This window comes from Lissotriton vulgaris, chromosome 9 (assembly GCF_964263255.1).
Source record: "Lissotriton vulgaris chromosome 9, aLisVul1.2, whole genome shotgun sequence".
Taxonomy (NCBI): Eukaryota; Metazoa; Chordata; class Amphibia; order Caudata; family Salamandridae; genus Lissotriton; species Lissotriton vulgaris.
In genome coordinates this window covers 731,132,894-731,155,755 of record NC_141697.1, presented here as the reverse complement: position 1 = coordinate 731,155,755, position 22,862 = coordinate 731,132,894, and the positions used below count along the sequence as shown (strand labels likewise).

The following is a 22,862-nucleotide window of genomic DNA, read 5'->3' as shown; positions in this document are numbered from 1 at the left end:
CTGAAAAAAACCATAGGTTTCACACCAGTTATAGTTAGGAATTAGCATTTAAAAAACCTATTAAATTCACTGAAAAAACCATAGGTTTCACACCAGTTATAGTTAGCTGGAAATTTTACTGATATAAAACCATTGAAATTCCCACGTTATAGTTAGATGGACTCACTATAACTTGCGCGTGCAATGCACTGCTGATGATGTCTTAATAAGCCAGTTAACCAATCAATTTTTAAAAACCATCCATTTAGACACTTATTTAAACATTTATTCTTCTATCAACTTTTACATATACATATATAAAATATATTTATTTTTCAGAAAGACACACATTCACCGGATGGTGTCATCAGTGATGTCATGAGTGATGTCACTGACCATGTCATGAGTGATGTAATATGTGACGTCATCAGCAGTGCATTGCACGCGCAAGTTATAGTGAGTCCATCTAACTATAACGTGGGAATATATATATATATATATATATATATATATATATATAAGGAGCCCATATCTAAGTAAGTGGTGCAAGCGCCAGCTTACACATGTTGCAGTAGCAGTCCTCTTGTGTCATTTTGAATGGCCTGTCATGGGTGGCATACTACATGCTTCAGCCCATGGGAGGCCTCTGGGGTACCTATGCCCTGGGTACATTTGTACCATATACTAGGGACTGATAAGGGTACCCCAGTATCCATTCGGGAGTGTACTTAAAGTACATACATAGCAATTTAAGATAGAAAGCAGATAGACTGGGGTCCTGGATAGCAGTATCCCAGTCAGACTAGTCCAAAAACAGTGAGACATCAGCAAAAAGTGGGGGTAACCATATTAAGCAGATCCTACTTTCCTACATGGGCTGCTGCACTGGTGGTACCACCCACACAAACTACCTTTCAAAGGTGTCTCAGACCTGCCACTGCAGTGTCTGCATGCAGTTTTTACTGCCATGTTGACCTGGCAAGTGCATCCAATTGCCATGCCCTAACCTTCCCTTTTCTTACATGTAAGTCACCCCAAAGGTAGGCCCAAGGTACCCCCATGGGCAAGTTACAGTGTAGGTGAAAGGTAGGTCACCTACTGGTGTGTGCCACATGTCCTGATAGTGAAATACTGTGTATTTCTGTTTTCACTGTTGAAAGACAGTCCCATAGGATATCATGGGAGCTACACTGTAACATTTTACGTGTGTTACTTTCGATTGGGACAAGATAGAGAAGTGGAGTTTAGGCTCTCTGACATCAGAATTTGTGCCGACAGTGCCACTGTTGCACCATGACTTGGCAGCACTGCGCCAAGCACCATCCCGCTTCGCACCACACCCTGGTCTCACCAACACAACTGGATGCAATCACCGAGCCACTGCCTACATCCTGGCCTGAGGGCACTGCACCCTGCACCTCGCCACTGCACACCAAAGCCCCGGCACCTGCCAACGCAAGCACTCCTGACATCATCCTCACAGAGTTCGATCTGCAATGCCTGTGACTTCAAGGGCCCGAATACTCCTGCACTGGCCACCGGACCTCATCGCAAGGTCCACAATGCCCTGCATTTCCAAGGTACTGTTTGTGGGTCTTCCTGACACTGTAGTTGGCCCGCGACAGCGCAGTCGGCCAGAACTGTTGCATTTATTTGTTCACGATGCTGTGATGGGCCTATTGACTACAAGGAGCTGTATTTTAAGGTTTTTCTTGAAATCTTCATATTTTGATCTCAGTGTGGAGAATTGTTATAGTTTTAGTCTTGTTTTACACAGATACATAATGGCTATTTTTTTTAACTGGTGTGGTGTCCTTTTGTAGTGTTTTCACTGTGTTACAGTGTGTTATGGGTAAATGCTTTACACATTGCCTCTGAGATTAGCCTGGCTGCTCATGCCAAGCTACCAAGGGGGTGAGCAGGTGTTATGTTTGACATGTAAACCCCTTATCCTGATTAGTAGGAAGAGTCCTCATTTGGACTTGGTGCATACCTCTGCCAACTAGAGAGCCCCTTTCTAACATGGTGTTTCATAAATTATTTATGAAGACGAAAAGACACTATTTTTAATATTGGATGGGCAGGTAAGGAGTGTTCTCTAAGGCGGTGGGGCACTTTGGCAAGACAACAGGTATTTCGTTTTTTTATATGTTGGGATGGAGTGGGGGATGGTGTTTCGAGGGTGCTCTGGGATGGTACAGGGTATTCAATATATGTAATGTAATGTAATGTAAGGGGGTTTTTGTATAGCGCAGACTATCACTCCAGGGAGCATCTTGGCGCTTTGAGGTTACTATGCATAGATGGAATAGCACTAGATCAGCTGTACATCAGGGAAAGCAGATTGCTTTATACTAAGCTCTTGCATAGGGTATCGGGTAGGATATATATCCAGGTTTTAAGGTCTTTCTGAAGGCGGCTTCGGATTTAATTTGCAGAAAAGGCAAAGGCAATTTGTTCCAGGCCTTTGAGCCCAGGACTGCCAAAGCCTTTCCTCCTCTAATCTTTAGTTTGAAGGTGGGGATGGTAAGGAGGTTAGCTTCTGATGATCTCAGATGTCGTGAAGGTTTGTATCGCTCAAACATGGCCTGGATGTAGCTGGGCCCTCTTCTGTGATAGGCCCTAAAAGTGATCAGGAGGATTTTGAAAAGCACCCTCTTGTGTATCGGCAACCGATGGAGGGCATCCATTGCCGCTGTGGCCGATGTCCTCCTATGCCATCTCAGTACCAGCCTAGCGGCTGCGTGTTGAACCATTTGTAGCTTATGCTCTACTGTTCTGTTTGTCCCTGCATAGATGCTGTTGCAGTAGTCAAGTCGCTATGTAATGAGCGCTACTGCCACCATTTTCTGAGCTGAAAGCGGTATCAGAAAAATTTTCTCAGGCCCTTCATAATATTGAAATATTTGGAGGGGAGGTGGGTGACACAATCCCAGATTAATATTATTTGTACATTATAGGGCTGAAGGAGGCAAGGCTATGTGGTGCATGGCTTCCAAATGACACTGCTTCTTCTGCACAGCTGATAAATAAGGTAATCAGAGCTAAGGAATAGGATTAGAGGGCATACATAACATATAGCTTGAAGAAGTGTAGTTGCCACCTTGACATCAATGCAAACTTCTGTTGTCTATTTAATGCCACTCAGAAATCCTTGTTGGAAAATAACCCTGTTATTGCCAACTACTGATCGCTAATTCTTTGCATACTAAAAGGAGCCTTGAACACATTTATAAAACCATGTTCCCTCATTTTCTTATCACAATCTACTTGTGACATCATCATTATGCATATACAATAAGAAAACAACATGACTCCTTAGTTGTAATAAATTACTTCCACTGAGCTGTGACATCACAATGCCTGCCACCAGAGCATTCAGACATTGTGAAAAGCAGGTCACTTTGCAGAATTACAACTGTTGTTTAAACAATGATCAAACTTACTAGGTTGCATGTAACAAGAGGGAGAGAGAGGACTAGTTAGCTAGTCCGAGTCCCCGAGGGTTTATATGTGATTAAACAAAGAGGACTAGCTTAAGTTGACTAAAGTTTTACAGTACTCACGCATCCTGTAGCCTTACTTTTAACTGCTGGTGACGGCCCAGTTATTAAAATGTAATTTACCCTCGGGTACTGGGACCACCGCCAAGCCGTTTTAAATCACAACTCACCCAACCTCACTGCACTTACAGCCATATACCAGCTCCGCTGTAATCAGGCGTCGTAGCACACACAGGACATACTTGGTGTCACTGGGTGGGCCCGATGATGAAGCATGCCACCAACTAGGTTGGTGGGTGAGGGCTTCATGAATACACCAACAAGGTGCCCGTGACAGAACTAATTTGAGTACTGTAATACTTTGATCAACTTAAGCTAGTCCTCTTTGTTTAATCACAAACTTACTAGGTTATCAGCTAATTTTACTCAAAATTAACAGTATGTAGTTGATAGGGAGTTCTAATTAGTAATTGGAATGCTAGAGTTCGTTCCAATAGCAGGAATCTATTTTCATTTGAATGCACTTTCTAAACTACAGCTCCTGTTGAAGGAGATTTGAAAATATGCTATATTCACTTACAAGCAACATGTTGGCATGCAAATTTTCACATTACATATTCCACGTGTATTTTAAAGTTCAGCACACAATATTTATTTTTCGTATAAAGAAGCAAGTAACGCAACAGTATAACGTTTTTTGTGGAAAAGTAGGTGGACTAACCATACATTCTGTTTTAAAGTACCCTCAACTAAAAGTTACATGGACATCAATTTGGAGCTGAGTAACCTCATAAAAGAACTCATGACTTTGGCCAGGTTGATTTTTATTGTTTATTATCACAGAACTCAATGACTTGCAATGTCTCTATAATGTGCAGCCAGGGGTACTTCATCCCCTATGTACCAACCTCTCTGTAACATTAGCAAATCTACAGCACATTCTGTTGCAGCCAAAACCTTAGCCACTTCTGCTGATTTTTATACCTTGAAACTAATTTAAAAGATTCTTCCGTTTATATCTAAACACTTACAAAAAAATAGGAGTCACCTCCTTGGTGATGTCTAGAATTAACTATACGAACAGTCTGTACCTAAATGCCCATCAGCAGGTGTTTAACAAATTGCAGACACTACCATATGAGGCGGCATGGATCCTTTTGAAAATCCCGAGATCTCACTCTGCTGCAGATTCCATCAAAAAGCTACACTGAATCCCTGTGAGGCAGAGAGTGCTTTTTAAGGCTGTCTGCATTGTCTACAAGGTTTTGCATAACCACTGTCCTGATTTTTTTTAAACAGTTTCAGCTGGTATTCACCCTCTGGACCCTTAAGATCTGCTTCAGCCAAAATGGTATCAGTACCCAGGTACAGGTGATCCTCATGGGGAGGTAGAGCCTTTGTCGTGGGTGCCTCTAAAGCCTGAAATAATTTTCCTTTTTACTTCAAATCGATGCCAAATCACTTGGATTTCAGGAAATCACTAAAAACCTGGCTCTTTAGGTCTTGCTATCATTCTCTTCGGGGGTATCTCTCATATGGTCCTTCAGTTAGCGCCAAGACGCCATTGGGCATTCAAGCGCCTGATAAAACTTCTTAACATAGCATAAGACCCAATGAGCATTCTTCACAAAGGAGTCATACATGCACATCATACACATGCTCCTATGCAAGAGTGAAAATCTATGACTTTTGGGAATTCACAAACACTTCCGATAGTACGACTGGTAAGCTGTGCCAAATTTCCAGGCATACTACTGTGAATGTCATATCACTTTTGCTATTTCCCTAGTGCAGAGTTGTATGTATCCAGAGTGAAATTATGTATTTGGGAAATGTGACCCTCTGTGCAAATGCACTTTCTTCTTATTTTATTTGATGTCAAACGTGTTTTTCCCTATCGAGAAACCCATTCCCCCAGACCCCATCTTTTTTTAGGGTAGTTTGTTCTCCTTCCCTGACTGGTAAGGGAGTAACTTCAGCATTTTGCTGTAGAATTCCACACACCATTTCCAATGCAGGAAAAGGTGAGAGAAGATTTTAGGAATTGTAACAAATTCATGGGCTTGTGGGTGTTCAAAAACTGTCAAGACAGGCCACACTGTGATCCAGGGGCGTAACACAGACCCGCATCCCCCTCTGTGCGGGGGCCCCAAGCTGCAGGGACCCCCTCAGCACAGTACTCAGGTCTGAGCGTTCTGGATGAAATCCAGAGCGGGCCCCTCCATCTACATTGCTGGCGGGGCCTATAAACTTTCTTTACGCCACTGCTGTGATCCAGCCACTACCCACTTTGTGCATTTGGTTACTACTGCCTAACATGGCGTAGCTGTAGGTAGGACATACGAGTGTTACTCGCTAACAGCGATGAGAACGGTGGCAAGCAGTAATTTTTACTATGTATTCTTGAACTCCATTATATCATCCGGATATTTCAGTTGCTTGGGGAAATTACCCTGATGAAGGGAATTTCATTGCTGAAGAACATTGGTGCCTGATGAAATTTCTCCTTAGAAAATCTTGTTAAACAAATGAAAATATAAGCAATAAATTCAATGTAAAAAAAAATTCAATTAAGTTTTGAAGCATGTTTAGGAGCGCATACACAATTAGTGCAAAAAGTCACATCAGTGCATTATAACTGATAAAATAATAAAATTAGAGATATGGATGATTCACACTTCTAAAAAAACCCTATGCCAAAATGTCTCTGCCTGTTTCGCCTTCTTTCAGATATAGTTTTGCCAGACCTATTTAATAACATGTTTCCATACCAGTGAATCACTTTGTGACTAATGAGATCCTCTATGTAACCTTCCCTCTTGTTGGTGATAAAGCAAGATATTTTGTGGGTCCTACGTCCCAAAATGGCTACTCATGTTATACTAATCGTGCACTGCGGCATCACCTCACTTCCATTTAGAATATCCTTTTACCCCTCTCTCTTTCTGCTGCTTCTCTAAAATGTGATTCAGCTTCTCCAAACTCTCCCCATATCATCAACAAAAATGATTTGATGGGCAATGACATTATTGAATATCTCTGTAACATTGGTGGTTCTAAAGGTAGTTGCATGGTTTAAGGAAGGCACAATGCGATTGGGAAAACAACAACTTTCAGAGGAGGGTCAAAGGGACTATGTTTAAAGACCATTCAAGTTCAAGCCCCTATCAAAACTATGTAAATAACTAAGAAACTTGAAGGTCTGAAATGGGCTGAGTAATCTAAGTTACCACCATAAACAATACACTGAAAATACAGTGCATCAGCTACCACGTGATGGAGAGACACTTAAAGTACTAATATAAGTCCTATCAGCCCACCCAAATGGCGGAATGTCGTCATGTAGGACGTCATGAACCAGGTCTATGTGCCCACGCCTTGATACATCGGCGTAGTGTCAGCAGGCCATGGTTCAGAGGATAACAGTGTCCTCGCCACCAGCGGTGCTGATGAAATGCAGTGCAGTGAGACAAATGAAAAAAATAAGTGATGTTAAAATGACGGTCAAGGCAAATCGAACAGTTTAATAATATTCACCTGGACGTCAGATTAAAAAACAGTGTCAGAACAGTGTGAAAAAATCACTGTCAATTTTGCTTGGTAATCAATAAGGCCAACATGTTTCTGCCGTTAGGTGGAGGTACACCGGCATTCATCAGGGCCAAGCTAATAAATATGCTACTGCAAAAAATACACTATTGAAGGTGTAAAGCAATTAAACGTGAAAAAGAAAACAGACCGGAACTTGTCTGTAAAAAGTGGATGTGGTCAGATGGACCATCCTACCGTATCCTCTTGATTGACGTTAGTTATGGAGGATGCTGTTCCCAGCTATGTGTGGGAAGATAGCCTCACCTCACCCGGCAACGGCTCGGAGAATGAGGCCCCGCTCTATCCGTCGGTACCTCTCGGCGAAGTCCAAAGCCTTTTGATTTTTTCACACTGTTCTGACACTGTTTTTTAATCTGACGTCCAGGTGAATATTATTAAACTGTTTGATTTGCCTTGACCGTCATTTTAACATCACTTATTTTTTTCATTTGTCTCACTGCACTGCATTACATCAGCACCGCTGGTGGCGAGGACACTGTTATCCTCTTAACCATGGCCTGCTGACACTACGCCGATGTATCAAGGCGTGGGCACATAGACCTGGTTCATTACGTCCTACATGACGACATTCCGCCATTTGGGTGGGCTGATAGGACTTATATTAGTACTTTAAGTGTCTCTCCATCATGTGGTAGCTGATGCACTGTATTTTCAGTGTATTGTTTATGGTGGTAACTTAGATTACTCAGCCCATTTCAGACCTTCAAGTTTCTTAGTTATTTACAATGCGATTGGGTTCAAACTAAAGTGCCCTGGACCGCTTAACATACAGTCTAAATCGATGAACAAGAGCAGGGACCTCCATGAGCTGCCATTCAACAGTAAAGGCGAGTTTTGGAAGAAGGATTTCTTCATGATGTGTTTGTTTCAGACATCTGTGTCAGTCTGTCTTTCTTCAGTAGTTGACTTGGTCTTTTTACTATCAGCAAACGACGAAGTTGGGTCATCTGTCAACACGTTTCTTAGTATGTTCTTTATAGACTTCTGGAACTTCTCCTTGAAGTCCTGCCCCAAAATCACATAGATAACAGGGTTTATGCAGCTGTTGATGAAGGCAACACTGATGAGCAAAGAATCCACAGCATTCGTTGACTTGAAAAGGTCTGACTCGGGTTTGTTGGTGGCTAGTATAAGACCAGACACGTGGTATGGCAACCAACAAACAAAAAAACCAACGATAACAACGAGGATCATCTTTAGCATCCTATTTGAATGGCTGAAGTGGCTGCGATTGACTTTTACGATAAGCAAGGTGTAACAAATTAAGATGGCCAGGAATGGAAGGATGAATCCGAACAAGAACCGAAAAACAGAAATTGAGGTCTCCACATGTTGGGCATAATCACCGGCGATGCCATAATGTGCATTGCAAGTGGTCTTATTGCTTGATTTGGAAACGTTAACCTTTCTGAAAATGAAAGCGGGACTTGTCATGAGAAGCGCCAATATCCACAGTGAGAGACAAGCTACCATGGCTTTCTGAACAGTGCGATGATTCTGGCACCAGATTGGCTTCATAACTAGAATGCACCGATCCATGCTGATGGCAGTGAGGATGAGGACGCTGGCATACATGTTGAGTAGATACACAGAAGGGATGACCCGGCACGCAAACGCGCCCAGGGGCCAGTGGTAGTCGAGGAGTGGCAGCATGATGGAAAACGGTATCACCAAACAGCAGAGGAAGTCCGCAATGGCGAGGTTCAAGAACCAAACGGTGTTCACCGTCCTTTTCATCTCATAGCCAGTCATCCAGATGACCACGCCGTTCCCTGGAACCCCAAGAAGGAACACAATGCAGTAGATCACGAGGGAAACCACTCTCACTGGGCTTAGCGTAGGAGGCGGTGCCTTGCCATGGAAGTCTGGCAAGGTGAAATTGATCACTTCTGAGTCATAGTCAGATGTGTTGTATTCATAGTCGTCAACTTCGAAAATCATCTTCTCCTGGTCTGTATGGCACCTTAAAAAAGAACAAAAAAGAACAAAAAAGATTTTTTATGTAAGAAATCACGTTTCATTATAAATAAATACAGTCCATTACAAAGCTTGTTATAGTTTCTGTATATTTACGGGGGGGTTTACACAAACATAGTCACTGGGACCTGGGTTCTAGAAGTACTGAGAGGAAGGGGTCCCAGCGATAGTGGAACAATGTATATACAAATTAGAAAAAAATCAAAAAACACACGAAATGAACCCGCATTGTTTTATTCCCAATGGGGATACGTATATTAAATATACTACCAATTCAATCATACAATGTAGTAGGTTATACAGTGCCCCTGGGGGAGGAGGGAGGGAGTGATTAGGTGAGGATAGTGTGATCAAAGGGAATTGTGACAGTCGCTTGGACCCCTTCCTCTCAGTATTGTTATAGTTTCTGGCAGACTTTGTAAGTACTTTGTCAGAGGGAAAGGGGGGTGGGGGTGGGTTAGACAGATGAGAATGTGCAGCAGAAACGGAACCCTTCATTTAATGAAAGCATCTCGCTTGTACCCTATAAGGTTATGTTAACACAAAGTGGCAGAAAAGTCAGAGTTTAGGCCAAGGGCTTCCTCTGGCTTAGGGTGTTATATCTCCACACCCCACTGTAGAGTGAAGCGATATAAAAGAAGGATATTTACAGTGAGTGGGTTAAATGATATTTTCACGTATGGGAAAGGTAAGTGCCTTACTGGTATAATTTGACCAAATCTTTCTTATAATAAAGATAATATTGTTCAGTGAATGTCTCCCTTCTAATTCAGCCACTTGACACGTTTATACAATGCTAGTTCAACTATTAGAATCAATGCTCTGTGGTTCCTTAGGTGAAACACTTATTGGAGAGGAAGAAACAGCCAAAGTAACCAGCACTGCAGCCCCATTCTTTGCCTCAATGTGGCAAACCGAGCGTAGTGTGAATGGCTGTTTATTGCACGTTAATTTTTTTATGGAATTGATCTTAATTTTTCCAATTCTTCGCCAAACAGATTTGTCTCATCAAGTCCTGTAATCTCCTACTACTCCTGTCTATAAGTTTGGCATGTCCTGGAGGCGCGGCCTTCTCGATTCAGAAATATACAATTTTTTTAACTTTGTTTCTGAACAACAGTGAGTTACTGGCATTCCAACCACCTACTCCAACAATTCAAATGGGGCAAATCTACTTGTTCTATACTGTCCTCGCATAATATTAATGTGAGATAGAACCAGTGAAACAACTGTTGTTTTGAAATGTTCAGAGGTGTTCTAAAGTGATATATGAATGTGCCATGTGAGTTCTCTTGGAGATTTGTATACACCTTAAACCCAGCTAGGCAAGTGTGGCTTACTGGAGAAGTGTGGCTCAGTGGTTCGAGGAGGCAGACCTGGAAGCAGAGGTCAGCCCGGGATCAGGGTTCAATTCCGGGCTCGGCGGGGTCTTGAGTCCTAAAATGTCCATGGAATTGACAATTCTCGCTCCGATGCCTACTTGATTCATGGGTTCACACTCTGCGACTCTGGGCAATAGCTTGCTTAATCTCTAAAACAGCCCCTCGCGGTGGGTTGCCTGGCTTTCACCTTGTGGATACCCTGCTGGGGTTCTCTCACAGGGGAATACCAGGACGGGTTCCCTAAGCAAGCGCTTAGAAACTGGTTGGATATTTGTGCTATATAAATTCCTGTAAATTTACATCTAGGCAGCAATAGAGCACTGTTCATAATGTGGGGAACCACGATCCTGAATGGTGATCATTGCATAGGCTGTTAATAAAACGTGGGTTAACAGTTTAAATGGGTGTACTGCATGTTATTGCACTAGGTTATTGTTGGTTCTTTTACTTCTCTATGAGGATGTATATAGCTGCTCTCCGCTTGGTCGGACTCAAATGCAAAATATGCCCGGGAACCAAACTAAAAGTGATCCCCAAATAGTCAATGTGATGGCTAAAAAAGTGACCCACATCTCCAAATCGGGTGGTTTTAAACTTTTGAAGACACACTGTACAAGTGGTTTGCAAGGGATTGGACACTGCATGCATTTGTGCTTGCTGCATGTAATGTTTGTTGGAATATCAGGGCAATCAACAGTAAAAACGGGCCCATCAGGCTATTAAATACGCCCGCCAGAAGACAGCCCATACACTAACCTGACAGACTAGTCCTTTGGTCTCTGCAAGATTGCTCTATTGGCTCTCCCAGTCCCCTCAAGCTTTGTTTTTTTCTCTGTATGGCTAGTGCAAATGTACAGGTACATTTCTCTTTCTTGTCTATTCCTCAATAACAAAAAAAGGACTTAAATCCAAATATTGTCTCCCACAGATCAGCGATTCTTGCATAGGTCTGAAACGGCCCTCACTTAGGTGGGCTGTCTCTTGCCCTGCGTTTTTCTTGAAATAATCTCTCTTTATGGTCTTGCACTCCCAAATTTCATCTGACCGAACATGTTTTAGGAAAATATTTAGGTAGCATCTTCAGATATTTTAACATAGCCTAACTTAACCTAACCTAACTTAACCTAACCTTACCTAACCTAACCTAACATAACATAACATAACATAACATACACAACATAAAATAACATTTAAACAACTATAACAATAACAATAAGACAGCAGTAGCATACCATAACATAAATAACATAACACAACATGACAATGCCGCATACCATAACATAGCAACATAACAAAACATTTCATAACATAACACAACATAAAATAAGATAACAACATCAATAACAATAATATAACAATAGCATAACAATAACATAACTTAACATAAAAGAATATATCATAAAATAACATTCCAATAACATAACCTAAAATAACATAACAATAATAACATAACATATCAATAATAATGATATAGCATACCACAACATAGCATAACATAACACAAAAGTAACATGACACTAACATGACACACCAATAACATAATATAAAATAGAATAACACAACATAACCAAAACATATCATAACAATAACATAACAAAACAATAACATGATGTTTAAAAGCTGGTATCTAATACGGAAAGATCCTTAAAAAATTAAGATGTTCCTAACGCCCAAAGAGTGGCATTATTGAGTAGGTAAATTAGTTAGTACTCCTGCCTTAGTATAGAGAGTGAATGAATGAATGATCTGTGTTGCAAAATGAATTAAAATCATTAATTCATATACAGGGTGGTTCACAAAAGCATTTAAAGTAAGTAGTACTACAAAGTATTCTTTGTAAATTGCCCCCATAATATCTCAAATGGAAATACTCAGGCAGGATTTACATACCATAGAACTAACAGAAAGGACAGTGCCCTCTTTGAACTTTGATTAATGGGGAGTTGGACAGTTCAGTGCGAAAGTCGTGTAAGAGTGCGCAACAGAGTCCTCCTGCAGTACTACTTCCTATTCTCCTAAATGCAGTTGTGGAACAACCCCATTAAATTCAGCTCTAACCTCAAAGGTCCTCTAGAATAAATAGAAGAATGCACACACAACAATCACTATCAAACTAAAAGATATACCAACTCACTCACACCAGATGAAAATAAATAAATGCAAGAGTGGAGGGAACTAATTATAAAAGGCAATAAAATTGTTGTAACCATACTAACATTAAATGAATTAAAAGAGTAAACGAAAAGTATAAAACCAGTGCAAAGCCCAGGAACACACACACACGCTCACAAAATGGTCAACTACAGATTTTCACTGAGGGCAAGTCAATGCAGATGTGAACCTCTTCGAGTAAATGCCTCTGGTATATGTCCTTAGAGATTATATTGAAGTTATTCAGCGTTCTTGTTCAATAAGCGTAAAGCTAGCTTTGACCTCGCATATAAAATGGCCTTTCACAATATAACACTATCCCCCAGATGCATCAAGCACCCATTCTGCGAATTCCAAATAGCGAAAAATATCGAATTGCTATTTGGAATTCGGAAAATGGGATGCATCAAAATATGCGAGAAAAATTTGTGATTCGCATTTGGCCGCAATAGCCGATTGCGAATTACAGAAAATCGCATAAAATTCACAGAATCGGTAGTTTTCACAACCAGAAATAGCGATTTCGCTATTTGCGAGAACGGGAACTCTCATTTTGAGCACAATGATGACATCACAACCAGGAAGTAGGCAGTTCCCTTACTCATTCTGAACACAGAGCTGGAGAGAGGAGGAGGCACAGCCCTGAGCTCTAGGAGACACACCTGCAGCCCCACAAAAGAACATTCATACATTCCACAATGTCCCAGGAAGCAGCAGGATCCAGTGAAACTGGCCGGAAATTAAAAATAAAAATTTCTGAACAGGAGCTGGAGTTCCTGATTTAGGGAGTCAGCAAGGACCATGATAAGATTTTTGGGAAGCTATTCAGGAAGGTGCCTGAGGCTGACAAAAGGCGCATTTGGCTGCGCATCAGGGTGAAGGTAAATACCGTAGGAGTGACCCAGCGGTCAATCGATGACCTTAAGAAGAGGTGGTATGACCTCAGAGGCCATGCAAAGGAACGCATAGCAGAGAGGCTGGGGGAGAGACTGGCCACGGGAGGAGGAGAATCCACAGTTGCCGCCAACACACCACTGGAGGACTTGGTTGAGGACACCATCAACCCTGTAGCCTATGTGGGAGTCACTCAGCTGGACACCTCCCGACCCACACAACAATCACAAGGTAAGAGCCATGCAACTGCGACCCCGTCCCCTAACAATGCCCCTGCCCCCAGAGCTAGCCATCAGATAACCCCAGTAATGCAGTCCCTGCACATCAGAAACGCCCTATTGCATTGTGGGACCTATACTGTGAAAATGCTCCCTGATAGCCACACACAGCCAGAACTGTCAAGTGAAACATATCCCTAAAGCCAGTCAGGGAATGCAAGCCTGCATGCATGTTGCAACATCCCATGTGCAAGATTCATATCATTAATCATGCACCCATTCACATTGCAGATGCTGAAACCACAGATAGTGAGGCACTCCATATCGAGGAGACCCCAGAGGAGACGGAGGGAGAGAGCCATCCAGCCCCACACCCTGGACAGTCACAGGCACTTGCACCTGCACCAGTACCACCACCATCCCAGAGGGACAGGGCCAACCCAGCAGCCACAGGCGGAGTGCAACCTCCCCAGGCGTCACGCATGGCAGTGGAACAGGCCCCACCACTACCCAGGAGGCAGACATGTCGCACAGCCACTGTGCGTTCACAGGCAAGCGGACGGTTGAGGCAGCAGCGCACCTTGGCCACAAGAGCTGACAGGGAGCAACAGGCCCAAGATCACGGTCTAGGCATCGAAGCCCGGATGCTAGCTGTGCACCGCAAGCAGGCACAGCACATGGAAGCCATGCAGCTGCAGTTGTACAAGACTGCACGCAATGTGAACCAGATCACTGAGAGTGTGCAGGAGCTAATGGCTGCAGTCAAGGAAAGCAGCCAACTAATGGTTGCGCAGCAGGACATCACTCGCCGACGCCACCGCCAGCTGCTGACCCGGCTATCGGCATATACCCGCTCCAACCACCTTATAGGGAACGCAACATCCTAACTGTTCCGCCGGTCATTGGCCATGCAGATCCAAATGGTGCAATGCTGCCAAGACATCGCAAAGGCCCTGGAGCAGGGCACAACCGCAGTCCAACACCAACAGGTGTGTGCCCATGGCCATGCAAGGGGGGGTGATGATGCCAGTGAGGACTCATCGAGCCTGAGCAGCCTGTCTGTGCCAGTGATACCAGAGAGGTACAAAAGGGGGTGGTGATGGACGGAGCATCTGAATCAATCAAACACTCACACCCAGTCAAAAGATCTGGGTTTAATCCATCACCGTTCTTTAGCCCACTCTGCCACCCAAGTTCAGACATGGCTATATGCAAATCAGTCTGACCCTGTGCCTCATGGGAACAGTCCAGCCCGAACTGCCAAGCCATGTCTTCCCTGGACCGGAAACAAGCTTCCGAGGACCGTTTTCTTGCATTCCAGCCGTCTTCAACCCAGCTTGCTTGAATCCAGTGGCAAAGTGAGCAAGGGGCTCGCGTCTGAGCATGGAGGTGATGGTTATTATGAGTTCACCATGTTGGACCAGGAATTCATTGCATCTTCTCATATTGTTGACCAGTACCCTGCAAACAGAATATACCTGGATGACAGCCATTTTGGAGAGCTAGACAGCTTCTTTCAATGACTAGTTGTGTTAAATGAATACACAAGGAGAGTAACTGTTCATAAGAAAGATGTGGCTGGTTGGATAATAGCAGGAGTGAGGGAGTCTTCCTTACTGGAAGGTAGTGCTCTCACACACCCACTTGGGTGTTATGCTTCTTCATTGGGCTTAGCTCCTCATGAGGCCGGCTCCACAATGCCCCAAGGGCCCTGCAAAAGGGATATTTGGCAGAGATCTTTTGTGTATATCAGTGATGATGAGTGCAGGTGTGTGGGGAAAGTGAGTGTTAGAAATGGCCCTTTTCAGAGGTTTGTTCCCAAACTTTTTGCCATTCGCCTCCTAATTTTCTGACCCTGTTTTTGTTGGCTCTAGGATTCTGGGCACTTAACCACTGCTGATCAGTGGTAAAGTGCATATGCTATCTGTACAAATTATCCATGATTGGCATATTTGATTTACTTGTAAGTCCCTAGTAAAGTGTACAGTGTGTTCAAGGGCCTGTAAATCAAATGCTACTAGTGATTTGCAGCACTGGTTGTGCCACCCACATGAGTAGCCCTGTAATGTGTCTCAGACCTACCACTGTAGTGTCTGCGCGCGCAGTTGTGAACTGCGATGTTGACCTGGCAAACGCACCCACTTGACAGGCCCAACCCTTCTCTTTTCGTTACATGTAGGTAGGCCCAAGGTACCCTCATTGGCATGGTGCAGTACATGTGAAAGGCAGGAAATGTTCTGATGTGTTCAACATGTCCTGATAGTAAAATACTGTGTATTTCATTTTTCAAAAGGTAGCCTTTGTTGAAAGGCAATCTGTACCTTGGATTACATGAGAGTTAATTTGTAACAACTTACAAATTTAACTTTCCATTGGGACAAGATCAAGAAATGGAGTTTAGACTCTGAATTTAATATCACATCTTTGAGTAAAGATGGTTTTTAAATGGCGTGTTTGAAAATTACATTTTTAGAAAGTAGACATTTTCTTGTTTAACCATTTTGTGTGCCCCTGCCTGTTTGTGTATTCAGAATCTGTTTTTAGATTGACAGGAGCTGAGATGTACATTGACTCTAGACAGTCAGTGGCAGGCCGTGGGTAGAGGTCTGCTCTGCCTTGCTTGGGTGACTCATCGCTGGGCAGAATAGAACTGGTCTGCATTTAGAGTGGTAGGAAGAGTTACGCTTGCACCTGAATAGACTGTACCTCATTTTTCACAATGATGTCTCTGCACCCTATGGTCATGCTGCACCAGGGAGCACAGGACTGGTTTGGACTAGGTTCAGAGACCCTTGCCACAAAGAGAACAATAGATTGGAGTAGGTACAATGCGCACTCGGTTTATGCGAATATTTTAAGAATCATTATTCATGGTATGTGTGCTATGTTAGATTTATGCCTACTGTGCATATGTAATAACTGAAAGAGTGGCCAAGCCCTTGAACAGGCGACTTAGACTCTAACATGCAACAACAAAAGTCGATTAGTTTGATACGTAATTTATACTCAATTGTTTTAAATTTGCTTATAGCATTTTTTGAAAACATTTATATTTGAAAATTAACAGTGTAGAAATACACATAAGAAGTAACATAAATATACAGCGCAGATAAAAATTTTGAAAAATACATGTTTTCGGTTCAACTACGTATCAAACTGATCGACAAAGAGAACAATGACTTTTTGAGGTAATAGTTTTACACCGAAAACCTCAGGACTTTAGAATACTTCCAGGAATAAGAGGATCCTGCCAAGAAGAAGTGTAGAAGTACTGTGTGAGGAGCGCTGCCTTTTCAGTATGAGTGGTGGGTTGCCCTGCAGTTGCTGCTCATGTCTGTGGTGGAGGAAAAGGACTGACCTTGTTTGCCCTTCTGTGGTATCCTGTTTGAGAAAGATATTTCCAAGGGCCTATATGCACTGGCCTCCTGCTTTAGAGGACTCAGGGACATCAAAGTCTTCTTTCTGCATGCTTTCCCCTTGCTTTGGGAAACGTTCTGGTGCATGCACTTTGTTTTACAATTTGTGTTACCTAGTCTGTGTGCTTTCACTTTCATTTGCACCATACTGGTGCTTATTTTGGGGGAAGCGTCCTTCTGGTGCTTTCACAGTGGACCCTGCTCAGTCCTGGTGCTTCTCTGGCCATTGTATGCTGTAGAAAGTCTCTCTTGGCTTTCTTGACAGAGGAGCCCATGTGAAATGTTATCATCGAGGTCTCCGACCTCAAAAGTAGCACATTTCAGCCACTCCCCAGCTGGGCGAACGCTTTGGGACTGCTGAGCAACAGACACCATAGATGGCTTCTGCAGCGCCAGACAACACCTCTGCAAGCCACCCTCAGCAGCTGGAAGAAGAAGCAGTCTTCACCCCAGCCCCGCCCAGCGCCAGGCGGAGCTTGTTGTGGAAGAAGACCCAATCCCAGCATGGCCCGCATTGGTAGGAAGATGCCAGAGGCCGGCGCTGAGGGAAAAGGGATCCCTGCTGGGATTAAAAAAGCTGCGTGGCTCTTCGCCCTGCTATACCCCACGGGGGGGGCAGAGAGCCGGAGAGGTTTTGGCAAGGACTTCAGGCTTCTGCAGTCCCTTGAACTGCACACACTGCAGCAGCTAGAAGTCAGGTTTTGCGAGCGGGAGCCAAGTGCTCACAGTGGGTCTGGCCCAGGCTCTTCCCACCACAGCCCCATTGCAGCCGGTAGGGCACTTTGCACTGGGCTCTTCCACTACAGGGTAAGCTCGATGGAGGCCCCCGTGCCCTTTAAGCAGATGCTGCATGTAATGTACAGCCTGTAATGAGAGTGCAGGGATACTGAGGCCTGTGTGGGCTTTGTGCTACTGGCCCGTGGACAGCAGTAGAAAAGTATGCGTTGTAACGTCATACATCCGTCAAAATGTAACTAAAATAAATAAACCTATTCAGGTCTCCCAATCCAACCCTAAAGTTAAGGACCGGACACGCCTTGTGTTAAAAGCAGAGGGCTGCATTAAGACTGCGGTTAAAAGTATAATTCATTGCAGTGAAGAGTGTGTCATCTACCATGTGCTCTGCCTGCCTGGTGAGGCAGTGCAGCACCGACCCCAAGAGGAGCTGACCCCGATGATGGAGCATGACACCCACACGGGTGTGTGATGGCACTTCCTTCCAATAAGGAAGAAACTCTCACGCCTGACATTATTGAACCAGCCACATCTTTTTTAGGAACAGTTGCCTTTCTTGTATATTCAGACTTCTTCTTGGGAGCAAGGGTGCAGGACCTTGTAATAGCTCCTATCCCCTTTTGGAGAAGTGTGGCTCACTGGCTAGAGGAGGCAGACCTGGTAGCAGAGGTCAGCCCGGGACCAGGGTTCAATTTCCGGCTCGGCGGGGTCTTGAGTCCTAAAATGTCCAAGGACTCGACAATTCTCGCTTCGGTGCCTACTCGATTCACGGGTTCACACTCTGCGACTCTGGGCAATAGCTTGCTTAATCTCCACAACGGCCCCTCGCGGCGGGATGCCTGGCTTTCACCTTGTGGATACCCTGCCGGGGTTATCTCACAGGGGAATACCAGGACGGGTTCCCTAGAAACCTCTCGGTGATTTGCGCTATATAAATTCCTGTACATTTACATTTTATTATGCGATTGATAGTTGTGTTATACAACAGAGATGAGAGAGCCATTCAGGTGGCTCTGTACATATCAGAACATGTGGAAGTCAGTCATCAGTCGTTCGAGTGCCTGTTCCCAAGCTGACTTAGGCCAGTTGGGAAATCTTTCAACTTTTCAGTACGCTTGCTAGCCTTTGCTATAAAACCTAGAAAAAATATACAACCCCATCGGAGGAAGTTTAGAAAAAGCTCACGTGTCCTTGAACAATCATGACAAAACCATGCTTCTTTTGCGACCACAGCAAAAGAGAGGCGACAATGTGTCATGGACCCTAACACAAAAAAGCCATATGGGCCGCACACCACCTAGTTTAATAGTGGAAGAGAGACATCACGGGGGTAGAGACCCTTCACCAGCCCTAGGCACTTGTGCCACTGAACCTGCTGCACTGATGATAGCTATGACCTAATCTTTGTTTTGGAGGAACTTAGAAGCAGTTACTAGTGAGACAAGAAGCATCAATTGTCAGAGGAAGTTTCAGATTTCTGTTTATCGCACAGGGTTGTGTTGTGGAACAGTTTGTGGGAAAGCTATAGGCCTCTTTTTTGGAGGCCTAGTGTAAACTAGGTCTGAACCGGGAGCTCTCACTATTGGTCCCTAGGGTTTCAGAGTGTGTCTATACAGTTAATGAAGTTCAAAACAATAATAATTCAATAGACTCATTCAACAAATTTTTAAGATTTAAAGGCTTGTTTAGTAAGCATTGCTTCAATGCCTTATTTCAGAAATATTGACAAAAATAACATAGGTTCAAATGTCCATAAAGTAATTCAATTATTATCCACAACAAATACAGTAAACAAAATTAAACAAAATTACACATTTCCCAATGCATTTCGGGTCTAACTCGACCCTTCTTCAGGGGAATCTCAAAAAGTAGCAATCAGTTCTGTAAACAGTGTCAAGCACTTCAGTCCGATTTCAGGCACTGCAAAGTTAATAAGAAACAATTGTATTTCTTTTGCAATGAAATTCATTATGTACAAGATGAAAATAGGATTAACACTACATACCGCTCTAGGCCTCCAAAAAAGCAGTTTAACAACAGTTGTGGGCACAACTGACCCACTGGGAAGCTCCCAAAACACAAAGAAGAAATTGTTTAAAATTGATCAACATCGGTTAAAATTAAGGTGTGCAGGCTAGATTCTTTCAGTAAAGCTATAGGCCTGCCATTTCATAGTGCAATATTCCAAATACTGAAAACACACCCTCCAGATCAGAGCCTTGGGAAGCAATCACTCAACGCTTCCAACGTATTCCCCATCATGCGCAACACCAGAGCCATGTCTGAATATTTTTAGCCAACAGCATTTTGCATTCTGCCTCTTGTAGTTTTTGTTTATCTCCATAAGCACGGGCTGAAAAAACCACGGCATCCTCTACTTTGTTGGCAAAAAAACCCAGTACATTTTAGAAGCGTGACAAATAACACAGAACTTACAGCTATGCTGCTACGCTTACCTCAAGGGCTGTAACGAGTCCTTCATTTTTTTGCAGTTTTATATGGCAAAGGTATTGGAGCTCTTTACATGAGCACCATTTACATGACGCAAGGTCACGATGAGATGCAGGGGCAGATTTACGTTTAATTGAGCGTCCCTGCAAATCAGCAGGTTTAAAAAACATTTTGAAAACGCAACTATTTTTCTCCAAACATTGGCTAAGGAGCTCTGAAAATAGACACATATTCATTTTAAGAACATGCTTTTAAATTTGAGCATTCATATAATAATTCAACCAAGCAAAAGCTTCTATATTGGTAATCTGGGCTGAATACAGGGGAGCTACTCACCGGTAGCTGCAGAGCTACAGGTAGCGCATGAGCTACTTATTGGAGACACCTGAAAATTGAACAATAAAACGATATGCAAACATTGAAAGTTGAAGTTTAAAGCCTGTACCAGCCCTTATTGGTCCTGAGCCACTTCATTGTCTTAAATGGAGCTTTCAGCATTATACTTTTCTTATAATATATTTGCTCTGGTTGTACTAATAGATAAATAACTAATAGCAATAAAATCATGTGCAGCCTGTAGCACACCAGTCATATCCACCACCATCTCATGTAACTGGATGACACTCCTAGGTGACAGAAACATGCCCATGGCTGGTGCCCTCAGCTTAGTGGAATCATGCCACCAGTCCAGTGATCTCTGCTTGACTCCTTGGTGACAGGCTCAGTCCTGGTAGGTTGACTTAGCCTTTTATTCTTCAGAGATAAGCAAATTAGCACCATGGAGTTGGGCAGTAATAAATCTGAGGGCCATATTTACAAGAACGTGCGATGACTATAGCCATAGTAATTTATCGGCAGAATAGCTAACGCTGCCTAACCCTGATTATTATCGCCATGTTAGCGGGCTATTTTCAAGCCCGCAGTACATGGTAATAGTACCAGGGAAGGGGTGTCAAAACCCACGTTCTAATCGTCGCGATGGCGCATTGAAATCCTGCGTTAGCCGGCGATACGTTGTGAATGACCGATAATCGGCTGCAAATTCCCATCATCACTACTTTTAGCTCCCGGCCCAACACTGCCCCTGCTGGAAGCCAGGTGTCACTGTGAGACTGGCAGCATGGTGACCACGGCAATCAGCTTCTTCGAAGTCTGACCATTTGTTTTAATCAACAATACTGTCATTTTAGTGGTGCTAGCTTAGGCAGTCACCTTCCCTCTGGAATACCTGCATCTGAAAAGGTTCCTGGCAGTGTTCCCTTACATGCTGCAGGTAGTTGTCCTGCTTAACACCAGCAAAAGGCAGGTGTAAAATCCCTGGTCTAATGCGATTTATCTCCTGTTTTTCCTTCGCTTTGCAGATCTGGCAGTTCGTTGTGAATGTGGTGTCGTGGTTTTCTCGTGTGTTTTTGCAGGGGAACGCCTACTCTGCATCTCATTAGTGTTAGTTGATGGTGTCCATCGTGGAGATAAATTCGGGGGCAGTTATCACGGGAATACTGGTGTTGTCTGCAGTTTGCACCAGCTTGTGAATGGGGTGGTAATTCTATCACCACTTTTGATGAGTTAAAGTGGGGATAATTCGGAGTTAAATTCTTGTGAATATGCCCATGTGTGTTCTATCAATATCGCCAAAAGACCTCCTGGAGCGGTGAAGATGTGCTCTAAAAATAGGCTTTTTATGTCATGTTATCATAATGTAAAACAACGACACAAAACTCTCATTTCAGATCGAGATAATACAGAGATTGTAATAGGCAGACAGCAAATACATGGACAACTCGAAGATGAACAAAAGCAGGGGCTACCGCTAAAAACGAGCTGTGGCCAGAAATGCAGGCATATACATACATGACCTTCGCTTCCCTTGGAATCGAAGGATGCTCCAAGAATTTGTGAGGGTACTTCCACTAATGCAACATGATTAAAGTAACCAACTGTCAATGATGCTGCAGCATTTGTAGTGTAGCACCTGCCTCATTATCATAAGTGACAACTTTTTTTATTTTGTTTAATTTTTATATGTTGTGGTGTCCAACTGCTATTTACATCGTTAGCACATTTAACATCTTAGACAAACATTCTGAAAAGTCTTTAAACGAAAAAAATACATTTTCTCCAAAATACATGTCCTTAAATCTTAAAAATATGAGTAAATTCCGGGAGACACGCCTTACCTCTATGGCGAGTGAAGAGTACCGAGAATATGGGAAGTAGCAGATGGAAGGAAGAGCAGAAATGTAAATTCAGCAGGCGCCTGTTGCATTTATATGCAGTATCAGGAAGTGAAGCAGGCTGGAGGAAAGCCAGAGTCCTGTTGCCCTGATACCGACAAACACAGATACTGCGATCGTGCGAGTTTTTACATATCTGCATTACGTTTTTCAGAGTTAACCGTCTCATGGCGCTATGTTGTCAATTGCCTTTATAGAGTGCCATCTTTCCCACTGCATGTTTTCAAGTGTCTATATGTTAGATCTGAGGAGCTCATTCGACTGAGAGCGCCAACGACTGAGCAACTTCGACCCTCCATATTGTTGTTGT

At 43.3% G+C, this 22,862-nt stretch overlaps 1 protein-coding gene across 1 annotated transcript; it reads right to left on the bottom strand.

The window, feature by feature from the left end:
- Positions 1-7,806: 7,806 nt before the first annotated feature.
- LOC147692189 (C5a anaphylatoxin chemotactic receptor 1-like) lies at positions 7,807-22,560 on the bottom strand. Its single transcript, XM_086938472.1, has 2 exons — positions 22,496-22,560; positions 7,807-9,057 (listed from the first exon to the last, which is right to left on the bottom strand). Exon 2 carries the CDS (start codon positions 9,033-9,035, stop codon positions 7,962-7,964), a length of 1,074 nt encoding a protein of 357 aa, XP_086794598.1. The 5' UTR covers positions 9,036-9,057; positions 22,496-22,560; the 3' UTR covers positions 7,807-7,961.
- Between the last annotated feature and the right edge of the window lie 302 nt (positions 22,561-22,862).